The sequence below is a fragment of the Xiphophorus hellerii genome, chromosome 4 (assembly GCF_003331165.1).
Source record: "Xiphophorus hellerii strain 12219 chromosome 4, Xiphophorus_hellerii-4.1, whole genome shotgun sequence".
NCBI classification, from domain to species: Eukaryota; Metazoa; Chordata; class Actinopteri; order Cyprinodontiformes; family Poeciliidae; genus Xiphophorus; species Xiphophorus hellerii.
Genome location: NC_045675.1, coordinates 26,747,214 through 26,775,213, shown reverse-complemented (window position 1 = coordinate 26,775,213; position 28,000 = coordinate 26,747,214). Strand labels below are relative to the sequence as shown.

General features: G+C 38.6%; 1 protein-coding gene across 6 annotated transcripts; it reads right to left on the bottom strand.

Annotated features, from left to right (window-relative positions):
* Positions 1 to 27,985, bottom strand: csnk1g1 (casein kinase 1, gamma 1). 6 transcript variants are annotated; one of them, XM_032560790.1, is made up of 14 exons: positions 27,801 to 27,984; positions 20,102 to 20,513; positions 19,391 to 19,431; positions 18,755 to 18,824; positions 14,061 to 14,212; positions 13,730 to 13,964; positions 12,825 to 12,910; positions 12,004 to 12,088; positions 11,583 to 11,731; positions 11,394 to 11,501; positions 10,550 to 10,660; positions 9,159 to 9,262; positions 5,654 to 5,677; positions 1 to 3,812 (listed from the first exon to the last, which is right to left on the bottom strand). In XM_032560790.1, exons 2-14 carry the CDS (start codon positions 20,280 to 20,282, stop codon positions 3,758 to 3,760), a joined length of 1,401 nt encoding a protein of 466 aa, XP_032416681.1. In that variant the 5' UTR covers positions 20,283 to 20,513; positions 27,801 to 27,984; the 3' UTR covers positions 1 to 3,757. The 6 variants fall into 6 exon arrangements, with proteins under 6 accessions (XP_032416681.1, XP_032416682.1, XP_032416684.1 ...); XM_032560791.1 differs by lacking the exon at positions 5,654 to 5,677; XM_032560793.1 differs by lacking the exon at positions 10,550 to 10,660.
* Positions 27,986 to 28,000: the final 15 nt, after the last annotated feature.

Genomic DNA, 28,000 nt, shown 5'->3' with positions numbered 1-28,000 from the left:
AAAAAGGTGGACAGATCTTTTATTTTACATAAAAAGGGTGCAAATTGGAGATTCCCTTTAGGTGTGGAGGGAATAAAAAAGTGATTTTTAGGAGGTTCATGTGTGAGACACCATTTCATATGAATCCGAGAAAAACAAAGGAAAAAAAAACAGTCATCTCAGATAAAAAGGCCATTTACCTTTCTGCAACTTAAATATATGAAATCATTAAAAAGAAATGGTGGGTCCTTCAAACTTGAAGCCCTTGACTAACTCATTCAAATACATTTTTTTGAAGTGACATTCATATTTCAACACAATATTATTTATTTACAGATTAAGGATTTTTCTTAATCACAGCTCTAAAAAAAAAAAACAGAAAAAAAAACGCAGAGGGAAAGATAGATTCTTGGAGCTGTACAATTTGATTTTCCACAGTCTGAGAAAAAGAAATCAGAAATCATTTTTTAAATTGAAATTCCCCAACAAAGACTACAATTGTGAGGCTCTGTACAATTTACAGTTCAAATAATCAGCACAATATTGCAGTACATATCACCTCTCCCTAAAAAAAACAAGGTACAGTAAATCAAACAACCCTACAGTACAGCAACGAGGGGCGGGGGGGGGGGGGAGGAAAGTGCCAGAGAACCCCCCCCCACCCCCAAAAAAAAGATCATTCATGCGCTCATTTGCTTTGATTTGATTTACACACGTACACAAATACACACGAAAGCCATAAACCGTGACTGACATGAACAGTCGGAAAAGAACTGGAATGTGTAGCAAAAAAAAAAAAAAAAGGAAAAAAAAAGGGGAAATAAAAGACACAAAAGGTCGCGAGGAGCGGAAGCTGCATCGTCTCGCGGATCCAACATTAAGATAAAGAGACAGCTCGCCATGCAGCAGATACAGCTCACAATGAGTGTGGCGCTTTAAGACAAATCCAGAGTAATATAGCTATATATACCAGCTCAGCCAGAAGCTATAGAACTAGATGCTGCGTCACAAACTCAGCAGGGAAATGTAAGCGTGGGTCCACAAGGCGGTGGGTTTGGCCCCCTTCCTTTTTGGACTTTTAAGACGGGACGAGTCGTTAAAAACGCCGCCTGGTATGGCACCGAGCTGCCTGCAGAAGGAAGAAAAAAAAGAAACGATAGGGGACACGGGGTGGAGTGAAAAAGGAAAACATTCATCTTGATATTTTCCTGGCACAGGAAAAGGCATGGGCTAGTAGAAGTAATAGTAGTAGTAGTAGTCTCGGAAATGGCACTCGGCGGGGGAATCCAGGGCTGGGAGTGGAGAAGGCTAAATAATCTGGATTACTCCATCTCGGATAAACGGAACTCTTTTTAGCACAGGAAGCTGGAGCGACACGGATCCAGCTGCCGCGGACGACCTGACCTCAGATCGAATAAATGAATAATCGGTCATTCAAATAGCTTCTTCTCCCATCGTTTCCCCATTAAATCCTTTACGTGGAGTTACAGGGAACAAAGGAAGCAAAAAATAAAAAAGAAGAGGAAATAAAGAAAAGAAAAACAAACAAATAAAAGTGTTCCTATAGATTTACATATTCAAGTACTTTCGATAACACAATAACTTAGGCTCCCCGGAGAAAGTCGCGCGCCGGGTTGAAAGGAGCGGAGCTTAAAAAAAAACAAAACAAAAAAAAAAACCAGGCTGTACAGTGTAAATACAACTAGGAAGCAGGTTTACATACGGACTCATCTACAACATTCTAGTGGAGCAGGTCCACGAAACGCTGAAGCGGACACTCCACCGAGTGTCGCTTCATCTTACACTGACATGTCTGTGTGCGGAGGGAACGGAGGGCTGAGTGGAGGGTGGCCGTGGCACCAAAACTAAGGATGCGCCTCCCCAACCAGCACACCAGGCAGCTACAATTAAAGTAATAAGCACGTTCAAAGTGGATTTTTTTTTTTGTTTGTTTTGTTTTTTAAGAAGGCAGGGTCTCCTCTGGGAAAGCCTGGGGTCAAACAAATGTAGTGCAGTAATAATCAAGCTTTGTTTTGTTTGCCCCCGTGCCCCCCCATCACTTTCCCTATAAAAACCATGGCTAACTGGAATGAAAACAACAAAAAATATAATTGCATTAGACAGAATTCACATTAGCATAGAATGAAAACAAATGAAATTCTGTTTTTTTTTTTTTTTTTCCTGTTATGATAGGCAAGGTGAGATTTTGTTTCAAGGCATTTCCTCCGCCGCCGAGCTTCTGTCCGTCTCAGCCGCGGTGGAGAGGAGCCGCGGTTCAAGCGGCGGCCCCGACGTCGAAACATCTCTTTGCAGCACAGGGGCGGTGGTGGCGTTGGTGGGAGGGGAGCGCCTTCAGTTTTGGCTTTGTTTTTGTTTGTTTGTTTTTTTCCTTTTCGGTGGGAAATACATTTCCGTGGTAAGAAGAGAAAAGCCGTGGCCGGCCTTTAATGGCTGCGAAACAGTCTCTTGCTTTGGGTTTAATCATTTGGAAATCACACACACACACACACACCCCCACACACACACACACACACCCACAAACCAAACATAAAAAGTTTGTTTTTTTTTAAATCTCACGACCATGCTGTTAACTTGCTATCCAAAGCGGCGGTCAGTCGGGTTTGGTGGATGGAGGTTAAGGCATTGGACAGAGCGGTTTTTAGAGGCGGTGACTCTCCAGAGCATACTGTCCTTCCAGGGTGGCGTCGTCTGATTGTTGTTGTGGTCACAAAGTCCAGGAGACCCTTCCTAATCTGAACTGAACTCAGTTTTTGGTCAGTTTTTTTTTCTTCTCCTTTTTAACAACAACAACAAAAAAAAATAAACTAATTTTGTTAAACTTCTTAACTGCGACTTCCTTCCCATGCACTGGAGAGATAATAGAAATGCTCCAGTCATTTCACTCATCTGTCAATACATTCAGTGTGTATGCAGTGTGTAGGAAAAGTAGTAGCAACAGAGTGATAAATAGCATTATTTTTTTTTGTTTGTTTGTTTTTTTTCTTTTTCCCCCCTTCAAGCCTCATGTAGAAACATCAGGCCGCTGCTCATTATCGCCAACAGTAAAAAGAGGGACTGTAGTGTGTTTCGGTTCAACGACGGGACGTCCTGCGAGAGCCGGAAAGACTGCCAATGCTCCTTTTCGCCTTTGTGTATTCAGCTGCTTGTCCTGCATCGAGAAATGATCCAGAAAAGGTAAAAAAAAAAAAAAGCGAACAAGTCGGCAAACTAACGAAGAGGCGTGGCGAGATGAATCGCGTCGAAACAATAGGACCTGACGGTGCGATGGAGGCGAGATTCCACAGGAAGATCCTGTCTCTTCCTCTCTCTCTCTCTCTCTCAAAAAAAGAAAAAACAACAACACACGAGACTTTAGCAAAAAAAAAAAGAAAGAAAGAAATATGGCAACAATGATGAGAGAAAAACATTTTTGGCTGTCATGGAGAAAAAAAACAAAACCAAAACAATTCTTGGACCGTCTGACGTGTAAAACATCCCACATAACTTAAGAGGAGTGGGGGGGGGGGAAATAAAAAAACTCCCATCGTAAGACATGTTTCCTGTACATCTCCACAAACCACGGTTTGTTTGTTTTTTTTTTTTGTGTGTGTTTTACTTTCTTTTTTCCCCCGTCAAAGCGGTCCTGGCCGAGAACAATTCAATCAGAATCTTTCAGTTGACTCCCTCTTTTATTCTGAGTGGGACCATCCAGGTTTCTGAAATCACAATCGACTCTTAAGCGGACACGAGGAACGATTCGCTTCCGGTCCCCGACTCATCATTTGTGCCGCGGCGTGTTCTTCTTCCGTTTTCGCCTGAAGAAACAGCAGCACCTGCGGACAAGACGGGAGGGGGGAGACGTTAACGCGAACGTACGAGCGGCAACGCGTGACGCAGAGGTTGCCTTAGAAACGCTGCTACAACGTGGAAGAGGTAAAGATTTCCGTGGCTTAAAAAATCATTTTAGCATCAAGAACTAGCAACGGCATCCACTGTGCGTCTGGACGCTTATTCACTCCCAAGGTTTTCATGTACAGGTGCATCTCAATAAATTAGAATATCCTCAAAGAGTGACATTTATTTCAGAAATTCCTTTCAAAGCGTGAAATTTATGCAGAAAGTGCTAAAAAGTGCATTTATTTTTTATAAAATAAGTCAGTTAATTGATGGATTTACAGAAAATAGTCACCGAACTAAAAAAAAACCCGTCGTTGCTAAAGAAACTTATTCCAGAGTTGTATCCAAACAGTTGAAGGAAAACGTGTACTAAAAAATAAAAGAAAAAAAAAGTGCAATTTATTTTGGAAAGCCGATTCATAAATTTGGTAGACGTTCAAAAGGTGTGGACTTTGCCTGGAATCGGTGCTTCGAGAGATGCCACACATTAAAACAGTAATTCATGCAAAAGGAGTTCCGACCAAATACTCTGAGCTTACACCACCGAATACGCTCAGAATATTTGCACAATACATGGACAAAATGTTCAGTAGGCGGAAGTATCGGGTTGCAATTTTGTTTGGTTTTCAAAAACTGAATATTAGGTTTAGGGTTGAAACAATTAATCGATTATCAAAAAAATCCTCAACTAATTTCCAAATCGATTAATCGCTAGCTGGGCAGTACAGACTCAAAAACATGCCGTTTTCTGAAGGAACAACACCCTCAGAGCAGTAATTCAGCCAAAACTGCACAAAATAGTACATAGATTTTCTTGTTCTTTATTGATGTTTGGTCAAGTAAATGTTTTTGGGAGATTTTTTAGCTGCAGATGCATCCTATGCTACATATACTCAAGCGTACACTAAAGGAATGCTATGTTAATGCATTTTAGGCAATACAATGTTTATTTTCTTATTTAAAAAAGACATTGAACTATTTGTTTATTTGTGTCTTTTAATGTATTTCTAATATTGTATAATAAAAAAAAGCCTGAAGTGGTTAAATGAAAAATCTGCAAAATGTGTCAATTTTGATCAGATTAATCGATTATTCGTTAGGACAACCAATTATTAAAACAATCATGAGTTGCAGTCCTAATTCATTTCCATAATAGTAGGAAATTAACAGAACCAAATGCTTGATACATCACTTCCTGTGTGTGTAGTGCAACTAAAGGTTCTACCTTTTGAATCCAATGACTGAAATGACCTCGACCTTTTAATGACACTCTCATTTACCGAGCGACACCTGTACGTGAAAAGAGAGGGCGACTTTTTCCTGTATGCACTGAAAGAAAGGCACACAAAAAGCACAAGACATGGCGAGCCTGAGCGCTCAGTAAGGACACACAGAGACAAGACATAGGACAGTGACTGGGTTCTTTTCGATAAATAATGCCAAAACCTACAAACAAATACTTAAAGCCTGTAAAGAAGCTACAGAAGCTTAATAAAAAGACCAGCTTAGTATTTCTGCCTTGATCCGCCACTAGTTCCAACATCATCATGAAAAGAAAAAGCACTACTTAACTTATTGCTAAAATGACTGAATTAATTAGAAAAACAATAGAAAACCGCACTGTTCATTGATTTATTTGTTAATAGTTAATAGTTCAAGGCACTATTGTACCAGTGAGAGTCTGCTTAAACTTAGTGAGTAACTCCACTGGGCCCAGCCTAGGCCGGTCCACTCCCTGTCCCATGAGTATGATGTGGACAAGCAGAGAGGGACTCACCACAGGTTGAGCATTTTCACGCAGCTACAGAAGAGAGAAGAAAGAGTGTAAAGAGAAAAAAAAAAAGATAGATTAATACAGTAGGACTAGGCTTATGAGAGTCGGCGCACAAACACCCACACACACACACACACACACACAGGTGGACACAGAGGAGAAAGATGGACAAAAGGAGCAAAAGGATTCCATCGGATTTATATAATGCTGCTGAACTGATTAGTGCGTCATGTCAAAGTCACATTTGCACTCGTGTTCTGAAAGTCTCAATTTGCACAAACTCCTGAAGGGCATAAAAACAAGAGAGAAACCAGTACCAGTACAAACACTGGATTTTATTGGAAGAAAACTTCCTGCAGTTTTGAGATCTATAGAGAGAATCTTTTACATAGTCAATTGTTTCAAGCATATTGCTTAAAAAGATATTATTCCTAAATGTTTCAGAGAGCAGTTGGAAAGTTACGAAGCCTGATTCTGATCATTATATATATACATTATAAATATATATATGCATATATATATATATATATATATACTCTAAGTGGTATCAAGTTCTAGTTTTCCTTGTTTAGCTGTGGCCATTTTTGTTCTTTACATTTTTTTCTAAACACAAGAGGAAAACATGCTGTAGTTTTTCTGTTACAGGCAGAAGTTTTGAATCCAACAAAAAATGAAGATTGTAGCTGATCCACACTTGCACAGTAAAGCACGAGGCAAACCTGGGTCTGATGTTTATTAAAACAAAGTACATCTGGGTAAAACAACAGTAGCGATTCAGTATTCGCAGGCTTATTTTTTTTGTGGAACATGACTCCAGATAATTTGTGGGAAATCCACCTATTTTAGTTTTTTTTTTTTTTTTTTTCTTTTTTGTTTTGGTTAAGCATATGTAAAGTATTCAAAAGAAAATGCAGTCCCATCCAGCGTCATTCATTTTCTTAGGCGAGGATTGGCTGTCCACCCAGGAGCGAGGAGGAGGAAAAGCGTCGATGTTAGCTTCTGCGGTAGAGCTAGCACTGTTTCTACTTTGCGTATTAATGCATATTTGGCGTCTAAAGTGCCTATGAAAAGTATCCACCAGTTTTTATGCTTTTACAAATCAAACAGGATCAACAAAATTAGACTTTTTGGACTAACTTTTTTTTTTTTTAAACAAAAAACATTTAATGTCAAAGTGGAAACTGGTTTATGCAATACAATAATTAAATAAAGATATATTTTTTAAAAAGTGCATAAATAATCAAGAGCACCGAGGAGTAGAGATGCATCATTTGCATCGAGGCGCCGTTTGGTGATCGGCAGAAATACAAATACAAACTTCCTCTAAAAGCGTTTATCACTGCCTATGGGGATACAATGAGGCAGAAAACATGGCATGAAAACATATTTCAGAACAACATTCAAGTGTAATTATTAAAAGATTACTTGAGAAATTAGCTTCATTCAGGTTTGTGAACGCACTCTAAGCCGCTACTGACAGAAGAAGAATCAAAGTTAGCTATTTTCAATATCTGAGTTGTTCAGGAAGTCTGAAACAGAAACAAATAAAGACATTTAATAAGAAACTTTTTTCTATAGAAGAATGCTACTGTTTAAGCAGTAGACTTAAAAATCAACAGAAAGGCTAAGTCTACCATAGAAAAGTAGCAGTCTAAAGTTTACAATGTCATTTTGATGGTTCTTAAAATGAAATGAAATGTTAGACGTCAAGATCAAGCTAATTTGTGTCAGAAATGTCTAAATCAAAGCACCGCTAATGGAAACCGCCATTTCAAAACGGCCTCAAAAGCCACGTGAGATTATTTATGCATTCATGATATTTTCCTTCATGAATAAATAAAACGTCAAAAAGCCATCCATACGTGCCGTTTCAATTATTCATGGGTACAGACGGTATTAGCTCAAAAGATGAAGCTAAGCTGCTGCGGCCACCACGTTTACATTTATTACGGGTTGTTTCTAATTGCAGACCAGAAACACACCATCTGATAAGGTCTTAAATAAGCCGGCCATCATGCTAAAGATTTGCGTGAGCAAAGCAGAAAGACCTGCGATCTGAATAAATGGGAGAAACCTCTGCTGAAGGTTTTTTGGTCATGATTGTTGTCTCCTGAGAATGAAGGCAGTAACTCAGAAAGGAGTGATCAGCTCAGTAGGACTGAAAAATCCCCTCATCTATGTCTCTGTTGGTACTTCTGTTAAAAGGTGATCAATCTTCTAGTTCACTGTAACATGAAGTACATTTACTGCTGTTCAAATGTCCAAGAAAGCAAAAGAATACACATCAACTAAGACAGGTGATGCCTGCAACAGCAATATGATGAATAAACATTTTTTTTACATTTCTTTAATAATGAAAAGAAACATTTGCTCCCACTGTATGTCAGTCTAATTTTCATTAAATAGTTTATTCAGTTTATTTTCTGTAAATATTTCTCTTTTCTTACTTGAAGTAAAGAATAATAGCCATACATAGGAAAAAGGATTAAATAAGTTTACCCTTCTGCCTACCTCCTTTCCAAACAAACTATCAAAAAAATTAGACTTTACTGTTTAATTGTGAATGTGAATATGTTTGAAATGAATAAACTAAACTATGGTTGCATTCATTTTGATCAAAATCTGCATCACTGGACAAAATCCTCGATTGGCTCCAACTGGTTACGTGTTGGGAATATGTTGGCTGCATTTCCATTACAAATGTGCAAAAAACTTTGCTGATGTTCCAATAATAATCGACAAAACACAATTTTGCAAATGCGACGTTTTCGTTAAACGCAATTAAACTGACGCTGAATAAGTTTGTTCATGTGATAAGGCATTAAAAGACCGGGCCACTATCATCCTCCTGCAACTTCCTGTTGTCGTCTTTGTCTTTTTCCAGTAGAATCATCCAGTTGTTGATCACGTGTGTGCTGTGAAAAAAAAAGTGTTTCCATTGCAGTTTTGTAAAATACACTAAATTATCCGAGCTCATAAATTGATTAAAAACATGAGTTTATTTGAAATTGGAGCATTTCCCTTAAGCAAATGTATTTTCAGAATCAAAGTTGTTTAAAATAATCAGCATTTGTCCTGTTTCTTAAACACGTTTCAAAAAAACAGTTCCTCAAATGTGTGTGGGGATAATAACATGATCCCTTTATTTTGTGTTGGATTCAAAACGGTGCGCAAAACTTTACGGATATTCCGCTAACTTAAAGAGGAATCAGCAGCACTTTTTGTACACAGTTCTTTTTAGTCAAATTGAATTATTATATTTAAAGTAAAGGCTACATATAAAGCACCTCAACAGAAACTTGAATCTTATTAATTGATCTGCGTCAAATTTAAGTATTTAAGAGAAATTCACTGAGATAATGTGACAGAGAAACTCAAGTTCAGTGAATTAAGACTACAGCAAAAGGTCTGGGCTGCAACATTACTACACCCTAAGGAGAGAGAGGTACAGAAGGAGGAAAGCAAGAGAAGGACATGGAGAGAGACACAGACGGTCCAGGATACGTACTTGGGCTCGTCGACCACTTCCACATCTGCCTGAGGTGTAATCGGGGTGTTGGACTGAGCCAGAGGGTCGTCTGCGTTCAGCTCGCCGTTGGTTGAGCTGACCACCTGCAGCAAAGACGGGTGTTACTTCTGATTAAAAGTTTGAAACTGCCACAGTTTCACCCAATAATGCTGGCCATGAGACAAAAAAACACTTCAGCAGCTCAGCTCTGGTTTAGAGTCTCAAAGCCCATTTCCAAGAGTCTTCTTCCCAAACAACATGGAGGGTAGAAGCCAAATACAATGTTCAATGTAAAGTAATAGTTAAGAAACCCAGCGGGTAAATGCTGGTAAAGATTTTATAACATGACTAAACAAACAGTGAGCAAAGATTTTAACATTAAGGGTAAAAGCTCCCCCCCAAAAAAACTCTAATTAGAGTTATGAAACTATATTTGTAGCTCCAATTGTGAAGTCTACACAGGAAAAAGTATTGTACTCGTTATTCTCAAGTATTATTAAACTAAACTTTGCATAAAGTGCATAATGAATCTCTATAATTAGAAAAACTACTGAAATACAATAAAAATATATATTTTGCAGTTTTAAGATGTCTTTTTATGTCACAGCTTTTCAGATCCATTTAATAAGACAATTAACTAAAAAAAAACATTTGCTGGAAATTTAATACATTTAAAAAAAATATACTAACGTAGACTTTTTTTAAAAAGCCTACATTAGCATATTTTATTAACGCAATTAAAAAACTTGACTAATTGCACCATTTTATGGATAATTTCTCATTTGCCCACAACATATTCACACCTTATTAAGCAAACCTGGTTAAGGTAAAGAAAAAAAAGAAAACATAACCAGAATCGCCCTTTGAGCCCAACTATAAAACCATACCCAGCATGCATTTCCTTGGCAGAGCCAGTTCATCCTGCCATGCAAAAGGTGTGCTGATTTTATAAAAGAAGTGCCTCAGAGTCATTAAATGTAGAAACCAGAGCTCAAAATGCAAAACTGCTTCCAGATGCCAAAGAGAAAAAAAAAGGAAGAAAATTCACTTTGAACATGTGGGGTGGGTGGCACCAGATCACATGCATACGGCGGAGCAGAAAACAACATTTCCCAGCCAGGGGTAAAGAAAGTAAAACGCTGTAGATCTGTCTCACATAAAAGGCAAAGCTACGATGTAAAACGACAACAAAAATACTTTATTCACTTCATAAAATCTCATAAAACTCTAAATAAAAAAATTTAATAAAGAAAACTATGCAGGGAATCATTTGTGTTTACATTGTAAGTGTAAATACTTTGGATTTATGAGACAGATCTGACTTCATGGAGACTGTGGGTGGGGCTGGTGGGGGCGGGGGGGTGTGGGCTGAACGGGTAAGGGGTGTGTACCTGTACTGAGCCCCCGTGCCTGTCCGCTGCCAGGTGGGAGGTCAAATAGAAAGAGTTTGCTTGCCGCGTGGGCTGCACCTCCCATGCTCCTCGTCGGTCTGAGCCTGCCGTCTGCTCGGGAGTCGGGGGTTGCCATAGTGATGTGAGGGGGAAGTGGGGTTCGGGGTGAACGGGGTGAGGTGGGGGGTGCAACGGGAGAGGGAAGGAGGGGTGAAGGTGATGGAATAATTGCATTAGAAAAGATGGCATTTGGGTGTGTGAAGCAAGGTACCATGCAAAAGCAGCATGACCAATGAAGAAGAAAACAAAATAGTAAAAAAACCATGAATTAAAACAAGGGGGGGAAAAAATCTAAGCAAGGCCTGAGCCTAAAGCCAAATAAAAAAAAAATAATAACAGAAGCTCTTGCAGCTCACACCAAGTACAGAAATACAACCACCCACATATGGATAAAAATCTTTTGAAATACTTAGAAATAAACAGTTTTTATTTGATATAGCACAGGAAGTGATGAATTCCTGACATCATCACTTCATTAAAAACATCATTCAGAAAGTTTTTAGAGACAGAGGCCTAATTTCAAAGCGCTACATTAGGAAGTTTTTTTTTATAGTCATATTTAATATGTGCAGGATTTTTATAACAATTGAAGGTAACATAGCTAATTGATTATGCTGTAAAATGTCACTACGTGAATGGAAATCACAACTCTGTCCCTTTAAAAGATCAAATCAGGCCAGTTTGGGTTCAATATTCTTGCACATTGCTTTGTAAAGCTGCTAAACAGCTTCCCATGTTCTCTTTTACCGTTACTGGAACTGACTCTCTCTGCTCTGGAGCGTACCTGATTTCGAACCGGCGCGTGCTGCGAGGGCCGGTCTCTGTGAGGATGGCTCTCTCTTGTTACCGCAGAGGCACCAGAGTCTATATGGACAGATCCCACCGGCGTGGGCTGGCGGAAAGGAAAGAATGAGCTGAATTCAAGGATTGACGTATGTAAGGCATGACCATGAAAACAACACGGCACACTTACTATCTGCCTCCCAACCCAGTCGTAAGTATAGTCAAACGTGTATCCTTTTCTCTCAAACAGCTCAGTAAATAGAGTCCTCAGATATTCGTAGTCAGGCTTTTCGAAGAAGTCTAACCGCCTTACATACCGCAAATAGGTGGCCATTTCCTCTGCGTGAAAGGATACCAAAAAAGAAGCTTGATATGGGTAAAGTACAGGTTAACATATAATTACTTGAAAATACTAAAGACAATTTATTGTCCAGCAACAGTTTGTTATCATGACAGGCCCACTTATAATGTAGTTTTTACAGAGAAAGCTTTAAAACAAACTTAACTGAAATTTCCTCCATGTCTAGTAAATACTATTTCATTTTAAGAATTACAAAGATTTTTTTTTTAATAATCAGACTAAATTCATGAACTCGTCATCAGCAGCATACCTGGAAAATTCTCACAGAGGACTTCAATAGGAGTGTTTCGTTTTGTATCACCAATCTTCTGGTATCTTTCTTTCAATGTGTCAGCCTAAAAAAATAAATAAATAAATGAGATCATAAAAGAACATTTCAGTTCTGGTATGAACTGAAATAACAGAATATTAACTTTTGGAATATTTAAAAAAAGTTTATCCGGAATATTACCTTTTTATTGAATAGCACAAATGGTTAAAAACATGCTAGAGAAATCTCTCTCTCTTTTTTTTCTCTAAGAAAAAAAACCTCAAAGCTAAATGTGTGATCTTTCAACCCATATGCCGCAAAACATTATACTGGAAAATCTGACGTTCCCACTGAATTCCTTGAAGTATCCCATTATGGAGCAAATTGTGAATAATTTGCTGCACATCGCTCCCCGATATTCCAGTCTACAAAACCTACACCAAGTCAAAATCTGGACAGTGTACAGATCGACGATTTGAGATCACAGCAAGCGTCCAAAATTTACCCAAACTAGTGTGAAGGGTAAAAATCCAGAAGCACAGGATTTTGTCTTGTTTTTATTTCATTTATTGACATTACTCTTTTACTAAGTCAGGCAAGAAAGTAGAGACACATTTTATTAGTTATTTTTCTAAATTTGGTGAAGCCGTTTTCAAAAAGGACAAAGTATCAACTTCTAATGGTTAAAATGAAAAAACTTCTGAATATACACACTCTTGCATCAACTGCGACGAGTTTCTCTTTAATGATGAATCTTTTCCTAAGCAAGGTGCGAAACATTCTCCGACAGATTCGGTGACATGGCCATGCCCTCGTCATACCTTTAGTCCTTGCCAAGGTAAACTCCCACGCAGAAAATACATGAACATGTGCCCTAAAGCCTCCAGGTCATCTCGTCTGCTTTGCTCTGTATCAACACATTGTTTTTTTTCTTTCATTTTTACATTTCGTTTACAAAAAAACAAGGCTTTAAAAGTTCGACATATAGGACTTTGGTAAGTAAACCTTGAAACTTTATCCCATTTTGTCAGGTTAAATTTACAAACGTTTATGTGTTTTTTGGGGATTTCATGTGGCAAGTTAAACACAAAGTAATCCATGATTGCGAAGTTGAAGCAAAACCATACTATAAAGGTTTTGACAGAGGACTGTTGCTCAGTGGTCCTGCTACATGTCATTGTGCCAAGGCACTAACCTTATGGTGCGTTCACACCAAATGCGTTTCCAGCTTCAGGCGCCTCCAGTTTACATTCAAAGTCTATGCGGAGGTGCATCGAGGACCGTTGCGGTGCGTTTCGAGCGTGTAGCGCGGCACAATTTGAAGTGTTTTGAGCGTTTGACGCGTCGAATGCGTCCAACATTCCACATAGGCTTTGAATGTAAACCAGACGCACCTGATGCTCAAAACACGTTTGGTGTGAACGCACCATAAAGTTACCAATCAATCCACGTATTGGTGTATGAATTTAGAAATATTAGCGTACAGAGTGCCGAATGTAAATTCTCACCACGCTTTCTGGATTTTGATTTGTAAAAAAAAAAAAAGGCAACTACGAAAATGTTTTCCTTCCACTTTAAATTTTAGCATTACTTTGTGTTCATTGTATAAAATCCCAACAAAATACATCAACGTTCAAAAGTTAACAACACAAAATGGGGAAAAGTTGAGTACTAGCACGACACTGTATCAAACTCCAACAAAATCACAGCTTTGGCGTTGTCTTACCTTTGCCTAAGTGTGTGTTAATGGACATGTATCTGGCAGTACCAGTCAGGCTCTTATGCTCCCGGTATGGAATGTGTTTTTTGGTCTCGGGGTCGATGTACTCTTTGGCTAGGCCAAAGTCAATGATGTGGATGATATGCTCCTTTTTATTCCCTTGCCTTCCGATGAGAAAGTTTTCAGGCTTGACATCTCTGTAGATGAGATTTTTAGAGTGCACATACTCCATTCGAGAAATCTGGTGGGGAGAAACAAGAGGAATCAGCCACAGAAAACATTCCAGCGTCCTCCAAATGAGAAAAATAATAACTTGTTCGACAACGCTGGTACCCACCAGCTGAATTGCAATCATCAAGACAGTCTTCAGTGAAAAGGTCCTGTCGCAAAGGTCAAAGAGATCCTCTAGACTCGGCCCTAGCAGCTCCATAACCATGGCGTTGTACTTCCCACAGGGGCCGAAGTAGAACACCTGCGGTACTCCCTCTGCTGGAGAAGTGAAATGACACAAAGACTTAAGAAAAGACAAAGCTGAACCTCTTTGAAGGCACATCCCGCCATTACCTAGCTTAACAGTAAACAGAATGTGGTGTCTCACCAGGGTTTGGGTTGAGGGTATTAGTGGTACAGCTGAAATATAATCTTTTCACAGACTCACAGCACAAAGTCCCATTACAATCATATCCTCTAAGCTCCACTCAGTCTAATTGCTTCACATTTTCATGCATTCATCATCTCGTCTCTTATTTTATTACTTGCCAATGAGCAGTTTACTGCTGAGTGGCCAGTCTAATGTGACTATAATGATGGTAGAGATGAGGCCCTTTTACTACTCTGTTTGGGTTGTTTGTCATGGTGGCCTTCTGTGCATTGAAGCTCTTTGTTTCAGAAGAGCATTTAAAAAAAAAAAAGGAAAAAAAATAAAGCCAGAGCAGCTTCCATGCGAAGTCCTTTAAAGTTATTCTTCTTTAACAAAGGATCCACATGCAGCCAGAGATGCTGTGAGCGGAGGCTGTCGTCCTGATTGCATCGTGGTTTCAAAGAACAGGAAATCAGGTCAAACTGGTAATTGGCTTCAGGGAAGCATGACTCAAAGTTTGCTCCTTCTTACTGCCAGTCAGTGTCTATTAAAAGTGTCATCCCAAGAAATTTCAAAGAAAGCTTGCATTTTATTTTAAAAGCTTATCAAACGAAGGTGTGGTCAATCATGGGAAATTGGCTCTGGAATGCGAGGGACGCACATCGTTTTTGATGCAGCATAAGAGTTTTGCTCGGAAGATAGTTTGATTTTAAAAATTGTTAACAAAAATATGTAAATCGCCTGATGGAGGAGCAACAATCACCACATGAAAGTACAACACATTCACATATGAAGATGCAAAGGGAAAGTGGCTGGTGATCAGGTGGTCAACTTTTAGTTTCAGGAGCCCCAATTATTGCCTGACAGGACAGAAACATAGTGATCAGATCTTTTTCTGATCACTGAATGCGGCGTAATGAGAGCTGCCAGGGTGTACAGCAAACAAGCAAGCAAGAATGTCGTGAATCAGGTCTCTTTCATGTCAGGGATGGAGTTGCCACTAAATACATCTTGAATTAACTTGTTATAAATTTTATTATAACAAGTTCATACAAATGTTGTTTGTTGCCATGATTTCTCAGTTTTGTTTTTTGCTCTTTCTGCAGATGTAGCAGCAGACTTCTCTGACTTTCTAGCCTCTCCTTGTTTCCCTTTAAACCTTTTCCCTACCTTTCTATTCTCCTCTCTTTTCCCATCTTTGCGTCCACTACATTTAAAATAAAACCTAAGCGATTTCAATTACACATATATCAAGCGGAGAACCATAGTGAACGCTGCAATGCTAGGCCTGAGAAAATAAACCTTTTGGGCCTCACTTCTGCACTCGGACAACAATTCTGAGTTCCACTCTGCTGGATATGTAAAAAGAAAAGAAAAGAAAGAAAGAACAAAGGGAAGAAAGACACGTGGTCAAATAGAATCTAGTTGAGTGCAGAATGCTAACTTTTGAAAAAAAAAAAAAAAAACCCCACTAACTTCTGTTCAGATATCAGACATCTACATCTTCTCAGGATTGCACACAGAGATTATTGACCAGCTAATGCTAACCAAAACCCAAAGTCAGTTAGAAATAACATTTATGTAACTATTTTGTCCTTATTTCAAAATATTACAGCTGTTTTACAGCAAAGGCTCTCACACAGTGTGACCTTGCCCCCGACTCTTATATGAATAATGAATACTAGTGACCGGTAGAAGAACCTAGTCTTATGGTTCTTCAAGCAAAACTGGAATTGTCTTAAAAAAGAAAATTTTTTAAAGATTTTCAAGAACCAGAGAGTGGAACTCTACTCCTACAGTTGAAAATTGTGGACAGACATCCAAATGGCCTTCTATTTTTCAGCCAGTGCTTTAGGCATGAATTGTGAAAAGCGGCATTTTTGGCAGTAGATGGAGCATGGGAATGTAAAAGGCAAGCTGCGCTGCATCCTGTGGGTTGTTAATTACATGGCAGAAATGAGTGGAGCTAAACCCAGGGTGGCTGTGGGACGCCTAAAAACTGTTCCAATAAAAGATGCGCTATAAATTAGTGGAGAGGGTTAAAACAAAGCTGGTCAAGCTTTTGCGAACTACTAAACATCACCGATGACGTGAGCATCGATGTATGGAAAGAAACGGTCACGATGAGTAAAGATACTTTACAATACACAGGATAATGACTCTTTCCAGTTCTGCAGAACATCTTCCTTTTACCCATTCTCTCCTTAATATCAATTGTGATTTTAGTTCATTAAAAAAAATGATGTTCTTGAAACTCTTATTTGTAGCAGACAATCAGATGCGGCTTGAAATCCCACAGAAAGCTCACTCCCATGTTTATCTAACTCAAGTTTTTCATTTCTACCAAGCTGTAGAACGAGATGTTCACTCTTAGGAGTGTTTCATGGTGTGGCAAACCTTATGGTGCGCTCACACCTATGGTGTCTTTAACACCTCCTCTGTGTAAACCAACCCTTGGACAAACAGCTTTCCTCCTCAAACATCACCATCCTCATCATTCTTCCTGTATGATTCGAGCCGAACAACTGAAAGCCGACTCTTACGCCATGATGGAATCATCCTCATTAATAGCCAGAGACATTTGGTTACGCATCAGCAAACAACACCTGATAGAGGGTCAAAGTAAAGCCGCATAAATTCATAAAAACGCTGCCTGCGCAGATGCAAACAACCCCTTCGCCTGAGAGGAATGCGGTACAGCGAGCAGCCAAGACGAAATGAGGTCACATTATCCCATCTGGAGGAGAGGACAGAGGTGGGTTAGCGCTAAGAGAGGCAAGGCCTGCTTGCTAAATATTTAATGGGTTTCCGCACAGTTGGCCTTTTCCAGTCTTTGCCTTTTGCAAAACAATAGCCATTATTCTCCCAGACTGATTATCATGTGGACCTGCGGAAATCCAAAATCTCATTATGATTCGGAACTTATCAACAGCTCTAAAGCCATGCAGAGGCGTTTTCACTTCTTAATAAGTTTAGATATTTATAAATCAAACTCTTCAACAGACAAATTTATTATATGTCGGCATGTTTTCTCTATTTTTTTTTGTGTTGAAACTGACACATTATGCTTTTGAGGTCAAACCATTATCATAACCAAAAAACGGCTTTATTATGAGTTTTAAAAAATAGGATTTGAGTGAAATATAGAAAATCTCCCATCCAGACATAGAGAGGGCTTCTACAAACTTTTGTAAACGGGTAAAAAATTTACAGTGAAGGAAAAAAGTCCACTTTTCTGAATGGGCTTCAAAAAAGTCCATACAGAAAAGTTGCAAGTTGATCAACAGATTAAGAAACTGACTGACTCCACGAATGAAAGGCCTATCACTGTTACTGAAAAGAAGGGTGGCCATACTGGTCACAGATTCTTTTACTTTTTTAAATGTTTATTGGAAAATGTAGCGTTGTTTGTGTCAAATTTTCATTAACAGAAAAAATAATGAATTACTATTAGAAAATGTGTTTTTTTTTAATACTTGCTAAACAATTATGCCCATAATAATGTAAGAAAACAAAAACAAACTTGCCTCTACTTTTTATAATCATGTTTGAGGTTTATCAACATTTTTGATTAACCAGCAGCACTCTAGTTGGTAATTAATAAAAATAGTTCTCAAAAATATGCTAACAGCTTTAGCATGTGTTGAAAACTAAATGTAGGGCTTTCTGAAATCTTATGCTAAATTTCAGATCAGGATCACAACATTTTAAGATGATTCTAATTGGAGATCCTGAAAAACATCAGCCTGTACTCAACAACAGACACCTATGATTTTATGTCAGTAGCACCCTCAGTGTGCTGTGTGAGTATGTCTTGGCAGACAAGTTTGAAAATCGATGCCTGCTTTTCATGTTTAAAACTTTAGGGGGAATTTGAATGGATGACTGGGATTAATTGGGAATGGTTGGGAAGGAAACGCAGACAGGTTTGTCTCGGCAACCTTGGAGAAGATACACGGTATCAGAAAGGCTAGCATGGGGCCAACCATTTCATTTTCTAGTGTTTGTAACGAAGGAGACGGCAGATTGAAACCTTTAATCCTAACTGAGATGGAGACAACAAGAAGAGGCAAGCGAGACACAAAATTCTCTTCCCTTTGGGTTGATCATTTGTCTTTAAAATGGCTCTCTCATGTTTCAGTCAGCCATAAAATCTTCATATCTTTCTAGGTTAATAAGAAGTCCAACTTCAACTCAAATAAGAGAAACTGTTTCCCTACGAGGCATCTCTAAAGGTCACCATCGCTAAAGGCCTTCATGCACTCTTTGTACACAATATCCTGGGAGATTAAAGCAAGCTCTTAAACCAGCTTGATATCTGCTCGGAGATGTGTAATCACTTGTTGTGGAAATGATGCAATCTCTGTCTTTATCTTCCAAAACAATGAAATCATTATCATGCACTCACACATAAACACAGCAGGGAATTAAATCCAAATCTTTGATCTCACCTGTGGTCCCGAGACTTTTATAGAACCGGTACTCCAAATGTAGCTGTGGGGCCCTCGACTTCACTGGTTCCTACACGACGTGCACGTAAAAGATTTAATTAATTTTATAGTAAAAAAAAAAAAATCACACACACAAAAACCCCCAAATAAAACAAGATGCATTGATTAGGCTCTTCATAATGATTGTCGGTTTTCCTTGAGGTCTGACCCTGTTTTTGTCTGATTCCATTTTTGCTTTCTTTGTACTAAACACGCATAAAAGAGGAAGAGTCTACTGCAGGTTCTTTTAATATAGTAGTTTTTAAAAAATTCAATAAAATCAAAAGATTGTAAGAGTATCTCCACTTCAATCAAAACATGAACTATATGCCAAAAATATAATGTGGGTTCTTAGTTACAACACACTTAATTACTAAGAAAAAAAACAACATATTTAGGTATTTGATCTGTTGTTTATCAAGTAAAGCTAATCACCGCAAAAACTGATCTCTAACCAATTGATTGGTGCATATCTATATAAAAGAAATTGCTTTTTTTCCCCCTAAAATGGAAACAGTCAAAGGTTTTTGTAAAAGAATATTCATGCACAGCAGTAGTAATGAGTAAAGTGTTAAAGTGTAACTGCAGAGGACTTACCAGTTTAATGGCTACATACTCATTTGTGTAGAGATTTTTACCTAAAATAAGACAGAAAAGTAAAAATATATTAAAAATCGGACATTTCATCTGTGTGTAGGTTTTTTACCTCTTCACCATTCTATATCTTTAACACTGATGATGGCTACCAGTACTTTAAGGATGTTTCGCCCAGACCTTACATCAAATCAGAACGATTTGATGTAAGACTATTCTGACTTACATCCATTCCACAGAACGTTTAATATTGAGTTTGAAAAACAGAGATTTAAGTTAATTTTTTATGTTCTAATCAATAAATCCATAAATAAGCACATACATATTTAAGAAAATGGGCATAAAAGAGTTTGTGTTCAGGCACAAGTGAAAGTAGAAAAAAGCAAAATGGAGTTAAGAAATGGAGTTTAGGGTGCCTGCTGCTCTGTTTATATGACACAACTTTATATTGCGCATTCCTGTTTCGCTTTCTCTGTGCTGTATGTATCGTAGGCTTATTAAATGTGCCGCGGATCATCAAGGAGATAATTTTGGTCTAACCCGGCCCGAATATCAGGTCGGGCTCAGACCATAAATCTAAACTCTAGTACGAAGTGGTGAAGGGGATGAACTGACCAGGAGATTCCTCGACTACTCAACATGACATGAGCCACTGATGCCACAAGCGTCTCTTCAGTTCAGCGTCATTTCAGAAAAGATTCAAACCCCACTTACCGAGCTTCAGTTCCCCAAAGTTTCCACAACCGATCTTCTTCCCCACGCGAAAATTAGGTCCCACCATGAGAACGCCGGAGGTGTTCGAGGAGCCGGACGGTCGGTGTCCGCTCCGGTTTCCCTGGTTAGCTTTGGTGCTTCTAGTCGTCCGCTCGCCATATTTCTCTCTTTGTTGATCCATGGCGTGCCGCAGCACTGGTCGGCGGGAGCCTCGAGTGACGCACGAAAAAAGGCCTCCTGGGCCGTGCCCACCGCAGCAGCCACAGCCCTGGTTACTGGTGGCACCTGGATGGCACAGTCGCTCTCATGGGCCAGAAGCTGGAGCCGTCAACCCGCGGGCCTCCCCGACCTCGCCCTCTCAGCTCGATCAGTTGCTAGGCCTCGACATCTGTCACACAAGGAAGGTAGACACCTGGAGAGAAAAACAATTAGAGAGAACAGGTTAGACCTCAGATATGTGGGTCTGAAAGGGCTTAATTTATATTGTCACTATGAAATATAGTAGATTGAAAAATTTTAAAAAAATTAAACCAGACTGTAGGAAAAAATAACTAGGCTTGACAATCCTACCAGGGTAGTTCTTATTTACAAAGCAAACTGTGCAATGACCTCTAAACACCAGAATAGCAGACTAAGCAAATATATTTTGAAAACTCTTTAAAGACAACTTCACTTAAGTTGTTACTAAAAAAAACTGCACAAGGAAGTAATAATCTGATGGAAAGAAACCAACAAGGAAGCGGAACCAGCTTTAACATATCTTTAGTTATCAGGTTCAAAGCCTCAGCTTTGAACTTTCATTTATGTGTATGCATAAACATACAGGAAAGACAGAACTGGGTTTCTTAGCAGAATTCATTTAGAGGTACATGTAAGTCTTCCAATACAGTAGCAGACAGGAACTGGTCCATCAAGGAGATAATTTTGTCCTTTAGTACATGTCTGCAGACGCTTTAAAAAGAAAGTACATAGTTTTCAAAGTTCAAAATAAGTCTGTATTGAACAGGCCAAATTAAAACAACTACCCCCAGCCCCGTCGTCTTTTTTATTTTGCCAGCCAGTTTTGTTGTTTGACATTGAATTAAGTAGAAAAACTGTTGAACAAGCAAGTGTACCCTTACTGTTTCTATAGCATTCAGGAGGGAAAGTAGCAGCCATGTGCTGCTGATCAAAGCAACTTGAGAAACTGCTCAGCAACAGGACGATCGCTTCAACAAGAGCTGCAGTTTTGGCAGTTTGCTGGTCTGAAGAGTGCAGGTGTTCGACAACGCTAAGCCATTAAGAAAAAGCTCGAAACAATGAACCTTAGAAAAGGTGGCACAATATCAAGAAAATACGCAACTGTGATAAATGAGATGCCAATATCGGTTATAATTTTCAATCAATTTTCTTTGCACACCTGACAGTCCAAAATCCTCGGTTCGATTAATGTCCAAAATTGCAACATTGTTACATTTTTGCTTTCACACTGCACCGTGTCAAGTGGACCAAAAGCTTGTCTGGATCTGGTCACATCAGACCCTGATATCTAAGCTTTTTTCTTATCAAAACAGCTTTTCTTTTGCAATTTTTCAGACGTTTTTTCTGATAAGGATTCCGTTTTCTGCTGATATGACTATATATATATATATATATATATATATATTGTATATTCGCAATTAAAAGTTCTCTTGGCCTGACTTCTACTCCGTCATGATCGAAATAAAAGTCACTTTTTGAAAACATTTTCTGTAATTTCCATTTTTTAGAAAAGAAAGCGATTAAAAACAAGAAAAGACTCATTCACCACCTTTAAAACAAGCACAGATTGAGAAAATAGATCAACGGTGGTTCGCCGTAAAAAAGTACTGCTGTCCTTAAGAGACAGCGATCAAGTCACAGTGGTCACAGAAAACACAGCGAGCAGTTTTAGCATCAACACAAAGCTTAAGGCATAGTATATCATCACAAAAGCATTACACACACCACCCACAGCTACAACCTGGCGGACAACGTATTATGTCAACAGTTACATAAAGCCACGTCTACCTCCACTCGACTGCAGATCTAAAAATCGCTTGATTACTGCTGATGAAGACAGCTCAGTGTTTTATTATGTAATAATGACAAGTTATGTTTCGTCGATAGGGTTAAAATCCATCTAATTAGGTCTACTGCAGAAAAATAATCACTCTGATTTTGCTCAAAAGTATCCATTTCACAAAAAAAAATCATTTTAAAAACCTATTAGTAATTCAGCGCGAAAAAAACACAAACTGTTTTGAACACAATGGCATAATTCCTCAGCATGGTAAGGCTGATGCTGAAGGTATTCTGTGTGTGTGTGTGTGTGTGTGTGTGTGTGTGTGTGTGTAGGCTTCTGGATGACTCATGCTCAGTGTTGCCTGCACAGATCTCAGCATCAAAGACAACCCGTTTGCTCTCAAGGGCAACAGAGCGCTGTTGCTATTACATAAAGCCGAGAGCATAACACAACAATAATAAAAAAAATAATAATAATAATAACAAATACGTTTTCAGAGCCAAGCTGCAACAGCTTCCGTTGGGCAAATAATGATTTGTGGGCCGTTCGAAACCAAGCGTTTTGATTAGCGACCGAGGAAGAGCTTCCTCGTCTTCACACACACACACACACGAGCCGGGCCCTCGAAACGCTTTCATTCAGTTCACACCGCACAATTATATCAGAGGCACCGCAGTTCACTTTACAGCTGCAAGGTTGTTACAGAGATAATTACTTGTGTTTATAAAGGAAGAGGACAGCTACAGTGATTTTTAGGGCTGTGTGTAGGCTAGAAAAAGGGCAAAAAAAAAAAAGTCTACTACTGAATTTAACGGAAAGAGTTGTTGCTTTTCTGTTTTAAACAAGTAATTACGACCTGTTTTGCATTTCCGTCTCAAATATTTGTGCAAATGCTACGATACCCTGGTGTTTTTGTTACTCAAGGTTATTGCACCGACCCATGCATTCATCCACCCAGCTCTGCTGCGGTTACTCTGGATCTCAGACATGCCCGACCAGAAGACTACCATGGAGACGTAAACATGGTACCTGCAACATCCTTCCTGTATTATTTTAACTGATTGAACGTGCAAATTTACAAGACAAGAACTAATGTGTTGTGGAAGCTAAGTAGGTGTCTAAAAATAGAAACTGCCTGTGCTGAACATCTTTTTCAGTTGGAACTGTGTAAAGGGTGTAGCAGGATTGTGTGATCCCTGATGAGAGGTGGGGAATCCCCGGCCTTCGTCCCTGCGAAGGCAACACACCTCCAGACAAAGTGAGGACGTGTTGCGTGACACACACCTGTTGGCTGAACTTAGAGAAAAATGCATTCCTCAGATGGAAAACACATGAAATCACTTAATTTGTACTTTTATTGACTAATGGATTCTAGAAGTTATAATGTCTGTAAGAAACTTGCAAATGCCATGTCTCAAGTATGTTTTATTCAGCTCTCTGTAGTTAAATCATACCAAACCTTTCTTGTTTTTATGTCAGTTTGAATTATTTCTACTTGCTAAATGTCAAATTAGCGATTTCTTTCTCAGAATTCAGAAGGTTATATACATTTGCTTGGGGAATATGGTCTTAATAGAATAGAATAGAATAGAATAGAATAGAATAGGATAGAAGTACTTTATTCATCCCAGCAGGGAAATTACTTCGCAGTTACAGCATAGACAAGACACAATAACAACTACCACTGAGTAGTAGTTGTAGATAAAATAAAAAATAAAACTAAAATATAAAATGCTATAAATTGTAAAAATATAAAATGCTGTTAATACAAAAAGCAACTTAAGAGCAGTCCTCGCAAAGATTCAAACAATGCAGATATGTATATGTAAATATATGTACAGCAAGTGTGCCATAGTGCAGTTGTGCAAAATTGGACTGATTAGTGCAGAACAATGATTTAGCTTAATCTGTATGCATGGTTTATTATAAGTGTATTATAAGCCTGGCGGTCACCAGGCTTTACTTGTTTATTTTAAATAGGGTTTTTGTTTAATGCAGTAGAGGCAGATTAAGCCAAGTTTATAGTTGACGTGTTACACTGAGCATAAGGCAGTGCGCTCCAACCGCACACTCCCTACACGCTATCATTTTCAAATGATGATGCCTGCTTATGCACCTCCAAATTTTTGTATCTTTTAACACTTTTCAATACAAACATACGTCGAGTCGCTTGTGGACTGGCCCTACCTTAATACATTCTGGACTCTGCCCTTTTCTGCCAAGTCCAGAAAAGGGCTCGGCAGGTTTTCTGGAGGAAACCCTGGTATGACTCGAGTCAAACATTTTGGGTTTCCTTCCACAAGCTTCTCACGATGGCTTGCTTGGAGCACTGTCTGTTTTGTCCGTTAAACACTTTGTAACCACTTTGGTTGTTTTCTTGGGGTAATTGTCCAATTGAAGACCAATCTGCCCCCAAGCGCCGACTTCCTGGTTGATGTCTTCAGATGTTGCTTCAATATTTCTTCATAATGTTCTTTCGTCATGATGCCATCTACTTTATGAAATGCAGCAGTTGCCACTTCCATATTTCATAGTTAGGATGGTGCTCCCAAGATTACAAGCAATCCCCCTTTTTCCTCCAAACACAATGTTGGTTATAATGGCCAAACAGCTCTACTTTGTTTTCATCAGATCACAGGACCTGTCCTCAGGTACTAAGGTATACCTGAGGACAGGTCCTGCAAACTGCAGTCTGGCATTTATTGTCTTTGTTTTGGAGTAATGGATTCCTCCTTGCCGAGTGGCCTATCACTGCCCATGTCGGTACAGGACATGTTTCATGTTTCCTTGTACATAATGATACTGTCTTACCAGCTCCTGCTAGCATTTTCACAAGATTTTTGTGGTCACATATGTTGTCATGAGAATTATATTCTGAGTCTTTTAAAATCTTCTTTTCAAGGGCATAGGGTAGTAAATGTATCTCACCTGTTGAATGAAGGTGTAAAATACATGTTGGTGATGGCAATATGTAATGTTTCAATGAGGCTTGTGGTTTTGTTTTGTAACTGATTGAATGTTAGCCCAGCTAAACACTATTTAATGGCAATTTTGGACTTTCAACTCAGTTCAGTTCATCTATATAACAATAAAATGAAGCCAAACTGCTCCAATTTCTCTCTAATTCAAGACAATTTGTTCATTGTCGTCATTAAAATAAATTCACTTCAGCTCAATACATTCAAATAGTATCTGATTAAAAATACTATTATAATTATAAACCCAAATTATAATACAACGCAGTTAAATTCAGTCGATCAAATCAATATGCCAATTGAAATAAATATTATCTGATTAAATAAAGAAAATGATATTGAGAGTGTTTATTTTATGATTCTAAAACAGCAAAGGACTGTTAGTAGTTTGTAAAAATATAATAAAACATTATGAAAGTAATGATCAGTAACAAAACACATTCCTTGAGTTAAATGTAGCAGTTTACTTTCTCAAACTATACGTTTTTAAAAATAGCAAATATTTGATTAAAATCCTCAACAAATGTAAAAAGCTAAACTCTTTCAGCTGAACTGAATTTATTATAACAAATATTGTCTGACGCATTTTGTCTTTAATAAAAACCGTGAATGCTCAGAGAGCAGTGATTAACCTTCAGTGGAAAGATCAGCGTTTGAGGGGGGCCTGCCAGCAGCGCAGACCCCCACCGTGGCAGTGCCAGCTGACTCTCATTTCGAATAAACTAACTTATCACTATTTAGACTCCGATTACTCAAATATACATCGATTCTCAAATGTTACATACCTGTGCACCTCCATTTATAAAGAGCTTTTTTTCAATCTGGTTTTCAAATCAGAACTAATGAACACATCTAAACCTTATTAAAGCAAACGTCTCAGAAAAAACGGACGGCAATCTTGAGGCAGCCATTAATTCCTCCATCTCACTTGTATCAGTGTTCTGAACGTGCTGAAGAGCTACTGCCATTGGATTAAGAAAAATATATATATCATTATAAGACTCTTCTACTTTCTCCCTTTAGTTCCATTTAATTAATTAGTTTTTGTGTTCAACTTAGATTTGTCATTCCTAGATGCCTGAGCCGACTTCTCTGGCGATCAAAATAAAGTCTAAGGTTCCAAATGGCAACGTTTCATTATATTTGAAAGTAATAAATTGTTTTCATTGTTTCCCTGCATCTCTGCATATCATGTCTGACGAGTATTGCGACTTTATTTACAAACTATTACGCAAGCTTTATAACTTTTGACATTTATTTCATTTAGACCAAACATTTTGACTCGGCACAGGCGGGTTACAAGCAACAAGCTTAAAAAAAAAAAAAAAAACTTGCAATTTTTTCTTATCTTACTGTTTCAATGGTTTGAAGACATTTTAAAGAAATGCCAAAGGAGAAAATGGAGTTTTCTTTTAGCTAACAGATAAGAATCAGACACTTCCTGCTGCGCACTGCTGGTCAGCTAGATGCATAAAGAAAGAAAAGAAAAAAATGTAACTGCTTGGAAACAAAAACAACAATAAAAGAAATAAATAAATCTTAATATCATGTTTTGGAAATTCAAAGAGTGCTACCCAATCAATCTTTCTTTTTACATATTGCTATTATAACTAGAAGGTGTAATATTTTGTACCCTAAGCACTTGGAAACTCTACATATAAACAAATGTTATAATGCTAATTTTAGTGATCAATACACTTTTGCAGAATATAATCATTTAGCTTAGAGTACTCGGTTGGAATTTGTAACAAAATGAGTGTGAAAATCTCATCTTGTTTAGATTTGACTCAGTTTCTTTTAAAATATTTTTTAACACAGCAAAAATGAAATCAGGACTGATCCTGAATGATCATCAAAGTTAACACTGACTTTGATGATTTCTAATTCAGTGTTTTAGAAAATGCAACAATGTGAGTAATGTTTTATGCTTTGCTGGTTCTGCTGTTAAAGTCTTTCTGTGTAACCACACAAGGAAATGTAGGTCGAGACGCAACACTTGACCACAAGCAAAGGAAACGTGCAGGTGCATTTAAACAGAGAAGTCATAAACACACAACTTCAATGTTTTAATGCAAGACATAAGAAATGTGCTGATCAAGAGAGTCTATGCGAAACAAATCTAGAGCAGAGAAGCAACGAAGGCGCAGAAACACGCTTCAGTCGTGGGGAATGTGAGGATAAAAATGAAGATGATCGATCTAAGGAGGCCTGCGGTTGGTCCAGAACAGGGAGACGTGCTGGCAGCTGTGCACCACTGGGTCCCGGACAAAGCCATTACTGGCAGTCCAACATAAAGGCAGGCCAGACCGAGCAGTGAACAAAATAAACATGGACGAACTCAATTTAGCCTCTTTCAACATTAAACATAAATAATAAGCCGTGTAGGTAACGTTAGCAAAATATTACTTAGCGACAGGTTGCTCTGGTATAAATATACTCTGTGTACAAAACAAAAAAGAGGGGAAAAACGTAGCAGGAATATTTAATTGTTTCCCTTGTAAACAGAGTTGCTTAAACGGGAACAAAAGCAATATTTCTTTACAGGTTGTTGACGACAAAAACAACCAAGTGATGGCTGGGTGACAGCTGGACCGAGCGCAACAAGGAAATTAGCTCCGTTAGCAACGACAATATTAGCTTAAAACCTTTTAAAAAATGCTCCTTTCCGGGGCTCCGCGCGAGCAAAACGCAACGAGCTCACCTTCACGGGGGTAAATCCACACGACCAGGGGTCCGCCCGTGTTCCGCTCAGGTCCAATGTAACCGAGCGCTGGGGGAGATTCATGTGAGGCTTTCCTGCGCTCTCCTTGCCGCTGAGGTTTTCACGCTAACAGCCGTTAGCGACTCTCTCCATTCTTCGTCTGCCGTGAAAAGGTTCCAACACACCGGATGGAGAAAAAC

Bases quoted from the DNA above. Each gene is read 5' to 3' on its own strand.
- csnk1g1 (XM_032560789.1), bottom strand. From the start codon at position 20,282: ATGGATCAACAAAGAGAGAAATATGGCGAGCGGACGACTAGAAGCACC. The intron at 12,089-12,824 runs GTATGACGAGGG...TTATTTTTTTAG, and splicing joins TACCTTGGCAAGGACTAAAG to GCTGACACATTGAAAGAAAG. The intron at 8,566-9,158 runs GTACGTATCCTG...TTTTTTTCACAG, and splicing joins GAAGTGGTCGACGAGCCCAA to CACACACGTGATCAACAACT.